The sequence below is a fragment of the Octodon degus genome, unplaced genomic scaffold (assembly GCF_000260255.1).
Source record: "Octodon degus isolate 3935 unplaced genomic scaffold, OctDeg1.0 scaffold00146, whole genome shotgun sequence".
In the NCBI taxonomy this organism is placed as follows: Eukaryota; Metazoa; Chordata; class Mammalia; order Rodentia; family Octodontidae; genus Octodon; species Octodon degus.
In genome coordinates this window covers 5,996,536-6,003,776 of record NW_004524722.1, presented here as the reverse complement: position 1 = coordinate 6,003,776, position 7,241 = coordinate 5,996,536, and the positions used below count along the sequence as shown (strand labels likewise).

Below are 7,241 nucleotides of genomic sequence, written 5' to 3'. Positions count from 1 at the left end.
AGAGAACTCACAGATGAGAAATCCACGGTGTGCCACACTGTAGAATGCAGCATATGAGGCTCGGAGTCCAGAAAATCTCCAACAGGAGCTGGAGGAACAGCCAGAGAAGAGGCCAGGGTCCAAGGATCAGAGCTGTCAGACACCGCAAATGCACTGTGCTTAAATTTCTCCTCCAGCCGTCCGACCCAGTAGCCACATTTAGGTGGATAACTTGAAACACTGAAGTTTAAGGGGGATTTTAAGTATGTTCCATCACCTGATTTCAGTGGCCTTTTCTTTCAGAAAGGCTTTCCTGAAAGCCTTTCCTGGATTTTTTTAAGCTGCAATTTCTGATTCTGACAAATATTTGCAATTATGACAAAATTGTGATCGTTGCTTGCAGAAAGTTTCACAGAAGCTGTGGAAAAATTACAAGGAAGGTGAGGGTAATGTGAAACACCATGTGTGAAGTTTCCAGAGGATTCTGGGAAGACTATTGAAATAGGACTGGGAAGAACTTCTTTGAGGAGTCTTAAGGAGATTAGTGCATTTGGGGCAACAGATGGTGGTTCTGGGGAGACAGCTCAGTGGAGTAAGTGCTTGCCTGGCAAGTTCAAGGTCCTTTGTTTGATCCCTCTTACCACAAAAAAAAAGAAAGAAAGAGAGAAGTAAGAAAGAAGAAAGAAAGAAAGAAGAAAGAAAGAAAGAAAGAAAGAAAGAAAGAAAGAAAGAAAGAAAGAAAGAAAGAAAGAAAAAATAATAAAGAAAGAAATGGTGCATGTATGAGGGAAGGAGAAGCATAGATTTCAAAACAGGAGAAATAAGGTTTTAAATATATGGAAGAGAGAGAGGCTTATGAAACTAATTTTTCTTTAACCCAGTAGTATTGGACAGCCATTAAGTTTAACGGGCGGGCTGGTGAGATGGCTCAGTGGTCTAAAGCACCTACTTAGAACAAGCTTAGCAAAAGCATCAGGGACCGCGGTTCAATCCCCCAGCGCCACATGCCAGCCAGCCCGCCCCCTGGTGGGCTGAGCTGGCCACACACACACACACACACACACACAAATAAATAAAATTTAAAAAATAAAATAATTAAAAAAAAAAAAGTTTAACGGGCAAAAACTCATCATACTAAATACAGCCAAAGGAATCACACCAACATCCATTTCCTCTCTAGACTAGGGAAGTAAAGGAAGCGCGATTGACCAGTGAATTGGTGAATAGAGATGAGTGGTTGCTCCCCAACAATACAGTCAGAGGCCCAGCAGATACTCACTTTCCCTCCTCTCCTCCATCCACAGCACACTCTGCTCTCTCTTCCCCAGTGCCCCGCTGCACTCTCCACAGTCCTCAGTCACACCCTTCACCTCACTCTGTTCACTACGCCCTCCTTCCATTTGGCTGCTATTAGTGATTGAACCCAGTCCTACGTATACTAGATTGGTTCTCCTCAAAGGAGCATATTTCCAGCTCTCTGAAACCTGACTTTGAGCCAGTCTCCCTAATTTACTAAGCTGCTCAGGCTGCAATTCAACTTGCAGTCTTTCTGCCTCAGGCTCCAGAGTAGCTTCAGTTCCAGGCAGGCCTGGATCATCCCACCCCGTATGCTCCACTCACCTTGATGCAGTTGGAGAATCCCTTTCAGATCAGGAGCTTGGAACACCATCTTCTGTCGCTTGGGGCAAGTTCTTGGTTCCTGCACAATGACTGACTTACTCCTAGGGAGAAAAAAAAGTCAATTCCATATCTCATAGTTGTGCATTTCTTTTATTATTATTATTATTATTATTATTATTATTATTATTATTAATTTTATTGAGAAAAAACTTCAATGAGACCGGTCAAAACACGTTGGTAGGAGAGTTACAACAATTAATACATTGCATATTAATTGTTGTCTTTGTGGTAGTCATTCATAGCTCAAGAAGCAGACCTGATATCCTGTCCAAACACTAGTAATACAAATCTTTCTTCTTATTGAATTAAGAGAAAGTGGCTATATAACTCTCTTAACTATTTTGCAGATACAACATTGTCCTTCATCTATATGTCCTTTTTTTTTTTAGTTTTGTCAGAGATGGGTATTAGTTGTGTCTTTCAAACACCACCCACATCTACTATTTTATCCCATTTTTACACTTGAACTCTCCTCCCTGGCCATCCACGGAAGGGATAAATGAAACTATTAATCCAGAAGTCATGAGAGGCATATCTGCCATCTCAACCAATTGGGGTGATCTTTGGAGGATCTTAACTGGTCATAAGCAGAGTTTTCCATGCTGAAGAATTTTAAAAGAACCCATGACACTCACCTAAAATCAAAACATCATAATGTGTGGAAGAGTTCCTGCCATGAGTGTGGGGCATGAGAATGGGGTCAATCAGTGCACGTGTAGCATCCAGCTCTGAAGGGCGTGGGCTTATCAAGGTAGGAGGAGCCCCATCTGGAGTAGCCCAAGAAGTTTACAGGTCAATGTCTATAGAAAGGTCCTCAGATACTTCCTGAGGTTTCAAGATTTTGTTTTTCTCTGGGAAAGATGACAAATAGTTGGCAAATGAACACCAAACTCATACTGCTGTGAACCCCAGGGGTTTGGAAAAGCTCCATGCTGCCAGCAGGCATGCAATTGTACACAGCAGAATGAGGCTTTTCCCAGTGCTGCTGAATAGGGTGGCTAAGCTGCACCAACTAACTGCCTGCACTTGGGGCTCAGTTCGGTTCAACAGGCTCAAGTGTGATTTGAAGCATGATGTCTATCATTTCCAGTCCAAAAATATAAATTGCTATATTCAGGGTTTATTGCAATGGACAATTTCTGCTACTTGGTAAGAACATGTGTTCCATCTACAATAAAACAAGCACCTAGTGAATCCAACACTGGAGCTAGGTGGAGGTTTCTTCTGAATAACATGCAGAGGCTCAGCTCACATCCTTGACACTACCATTTTTCCTGCACAGACTCCAAACAACACCAGCACCTTCCAGACCATTTGAGTCGTGCTGCTCTCTTCTCAGTGGTACTAAAATAACCCAACCCTGAGCAGCGACAAGGAGTGTATATAACACTATTGTCTCACACACAAATGTCATCACAAATATACCTTTCCATGGTGTCCTTCATGCCCTGTAGAGAAAGAAGCAAATGTAAGTAAATAAATAATGGACTTTTCTTGCTTACAGAGTTCTCTCATTATCCCCTCCCCCACAGTGCACTGAGCCAGACCCACAGTCCAGGCGGACATAGTGGTGTACACTTGTAATCCCAGCACTGGGCAGGCTAAAAACAGGAGGAGCTCTATGACTCAGATCTGCGTTATGAGACCCTGTAACAACCAAATACATAAAAAAGTTCTATCATTTGCAGAAGTCCTATTATGATGAGAATGGAGATAAGACTCAATCTTCCCATCCCATTCTACCAGAGGGATTATTCAAATGATGCAAGGTTGTATTGATTATTTGACAGATGTCTATTAAGATTCACTATTATTTTTTTTAACTGATTTTTTTTGGCGGAACCGGGGATTGAACTCAGGCCCTTGCACTTGCCAAGGAAGTGCTTATTCTACTGAGCCATCTCCCCAGCCCCTAGATTCACTATTATTTTTGAGGTATGAATAGGTCTTGTTGCATCAAAGAAAAATAATATGTCCAGAAAATCATGCAGGGTTTTTGCTGAAGTGGCAAGCCATTATTTTAACAAGTACCGCTTCTCATTTCATATGTCAACAAATTCTATTCATACTAAGCTTTTTCAGTTAAATGGAGCTTAATTCATTCAATTTCAAGAAACCTTGAGGATAAATGATAAGATGTGCAATACTCAGTATCAAACATCATACCTTCTAACTCCTAATGAATGTTGTAAAATTTGTAAGTCATTCTGAATTTTAGGTTCCATTCGCCCTGCTTAGCCCATATCCTTCATGCTTTTTAGCTACTTATTCATTATATCATTGTGCATATAGTTTGCTAGCAGAGAAAAATGGTGATGCATTCAGTATGCTTCACTCCAGAACTCCTCCTCCATATAAAACTTTCAGCAAGAATAAGTCAAGAGCTGTGTTCACATACACAAACACATACAGAACTTTGTATTTTATAATAATACACAATATTGCAAAAAATATAAACCAAACTAATTACGTTCAGAGTTATAAAGAGTCTTTCATAGGAAGTTATAGCTACAGCAACTGGTGACTTTTATGGCTCACAGTTATGTTTAGGATGGACTCTACATCTTCCAGTTCACGTTTTCCAAATGAAGAAAATATGACTCGTGAGACAATACTTGCAGAAATAAAAACTTTTCCTCTAAAGTTTACCAAAAGGGATCCAGCTTGTATGCTGTCTGCTCAGTTAGCTCCGAGAACCACCTGAAATCCACCTGTGTTGTTGCTCCAAACACAGGAACTTTTCAGAATCACTAAGCAAGGATTAGGAGCTACCCACTTCTGGACGCGCTAAAGATGCACAAGTAGCCGCAGAAGAGGTGCACAGCACCCCTCACATGACGTGCAGCCAGCCTGAAAATGGCAGAAACTCACAAAGGACTTCCCTGCCCTTATGTCCTCCAGGTGGATGGAAGAAAACCTACTCTGAATGAGATACAGCCTCTGTATGGGGAGTGGTCAGCTAGAGATGCGCTGACAGTCAATAGAAATGTAGCATGCCACCCTAAAAAATGGGAATTTTTTTTGTCTCTAAACTCAACAGAGACATCAGTAACTATAGGGAAATAACCACATAGAAAAGGAAAAATAAAAAAAAATTTAAAAAAAAGAAAAGGAAAAATAGTCTTCTAGTAGATAGAAGGATAAAAAAGCAGAAATGGCACAATGTTATTGTATTTAATATTATATATTATTAATGTAATAAAAAACTATTAAAACTTCAAGAAATACAAGGAAAAAATGTATGATCTATATTCAGGGGAAAAGTATGAAAGGAAAAAATTGAAAATAACTCCAAATGACCTTAGGCGTCAGATTTCAGAGACAAAACTTCCAACCCTATTCTAGGTAGGTTAGAAATCTAAGGACCACTATGCTAGAGGAAATAAAGCATGAAATCAATAATTCAAAGTAGAGATTTTGCAGTAAAGAGATATTTAAAAATAAAAATTTTCACAAGTTCAAGTAAAATAACAAAACCAAAATATTATTAGACAAGATTTTTTTTCTTTTTTATTTATTAGGGAAGGGTCTATAGGGTGTTCAGGGTCTCACTACTAGATTGGACTTGTAGTGATCTACCTGTTCACAGCCTCCCAAGAACTGGGATTACAGATACATACCACCATATCCAGTCTTATTAGATGGGATTAACAGCAGAGTAAGATAGTTGAGGAAAGGTTCACTGAGCATGAAGATGTCTCTAACGGAAATTTTCAGTCAGGAACAGAGGTCTACAGCTTGGTGGTACGGTGCTGACTATGGAATGAAAGGCCATAGGGCTTAAGAAAGAAACATTTTGCCTGGGGACATAGTGCAAGGGTACAACCCAGCAAGCATAGGTTGAGTGTTTGATTCCAGGTAGAAAAATTGCAACTAGAGAAAAGAAAAACCCCATGTTTGTTGGGTCATGTGTGTAACATGAGCACAGAAGAAGACTGAGGCAGGAAGATCATAAGTTCAACCCCAGCTATGTCATTTAGGGACTCATTTAGGAACTGTACCTCAAAATAAACAATGAGGAGTTCTGGATATGGAACTCAGTGTGAAAAACAAAACAAAATAAAAGAAATCAAAAGATTGAAATGATTAAGAAGCTCCATATGACTGAGGCTCAATGAATGCAATTATAGAAACAAAATGAGTACAATACAGCACAGACAGCATTCTGGCAATGAAAGTCAGAGAAAAAGGGTTGGAGGTACCTTTGGTCAGAGGCTCCTGTGAGTGTGGGAAACCCTGGCTGCATCGGCCATACGTCAATGCAAAATATAACCCACCAAGACAAACAGAAACAAAGGAAAAAATGGGAATGTGGTAAAAGACTAGGAGAAAAAACAACCATCACAAAAGAAAAGGTATCAAAGGCTGGGGAGATAGTCAATAGACTAAGTGCCTACCTGGCGAGCTCAGGGTCCTGAGTTCAATCCCCAGTATTAAAAATAATAATAATAATAATAATAATAATAATAATAATAAAAATAATGTATCAAAATGGTTAATGGCTAACTGCTCATCTGACACAAACAAGCCAGAATGACTAGACATATGTATACACAAGAAAAGAATCTGTAAGCTGAGAGTTCCAAATAAGGAAATATAGTCCTTCTAAATGAAGGTACAAAGATGCATTTCCTAGGGCCGGGGAGATGGCTCAGTAGAATAAGTGCTTCCCTGGCAAGCACAAGGGCCTGAGTTCAATCCCCAGTTCTGAAAAAAAAAAAAAAAAAAAAAAAAAAGATGCATTTCCTGAAAAAAATTGATATTTCATTGCTGGTAGATGAGTTTTATAATTTTATTTTTTAACTTGCACAAAGGCCCATTTTAAGTACTCCTATTCATTATGGAAGAGGAAGTTCTAGCGTAAGGAACTAGGGAGGTGGGAAGACAATGGTTATCCAGTGTGGAAGGAAAGAAGGTCAGCTGCCCTTACTCTCAGACAGTGTGACTTTAGACAGAGAAAACAGTGACAATTCCACCATAACTCCCTTTAGGACTCATAAGTAAATTCAGTAAAATTGTATGATAAAAATTCAACATAGAAATATTCAACACACTTTATACACTACCAACAAACTTTCAAAGAAGAAAGCAACCCATTTATAATTTTTTTTTTTTTTTTTTTTTTTTTTGAACCGGGAATTGAACTCAGGCCCTTGCAATTGCCAGGGAAGTGCTTATTCCACTGAGCCATCTCCCCAGTCCCTATAATTTCACATCTTGTAAAATAAGAACAGTGATACAGAAACATCACTGTTTCTGTGGCAGGAAACCAGGGCAGATTTGTACTCATTAGACTAGTATCAGCAGACTATCATAAACTTGGATTTGTTTCTTCATAAATATCAATTAACAGACAAAAATGAAATGAAAAATAGCCACTGTTAACTTTTGTTAAGAAAATATCAGAAAGGACATACCATTGGATTTGTCCCAGGAGAAAGGAGAAAACATATTGTCCCTACAAAATTTTCTTGGAAAATGAAAAAAATAAAATAAAAGATATTTTTAAATTGGCAAATCAAAAAGAATCAATACCATCCTCTATAAACATTATAGTCAAAATATTTGTCAAATAAGTTTTT

The 7,241-nt window shown here is 38.8% G+C and overlaps 1 protein-coding gene across 2 annotated transcripts in view; it reads right to left on the bottom strand.

The window, feature by feature from the left end:
• Positions 1-10: 10 nt before the first annotated feature.
• Positions 11-7,241, bottom strand: part of LOC105743656 (tripartite motif-containing protein 5-like) — a 38,545-nt gene continuing 31,314 nt past the window's right edge. For both annotated transcript variants that reach the window (XM_023702118.1, XM_023702119.1), the window contains 3 exons: positions 3,085-3,107; positions 1,600-1,700; positions 11-397 (listed from right to left, as the gene is read on the bottom strand). In XM_023702118.1, the coding sequence (XP_023557886.1) occupies positions 279-397; positions 1,600-1,700; positions 3,085-3,107 (243 nt within the window). In that variant the 3' untranslated portion in view covers positions 11-278. The remainder of the gene's footprint in view (positions 398-1,599; positions 1,701-3,084; positions 3,108-7,241) is intronic.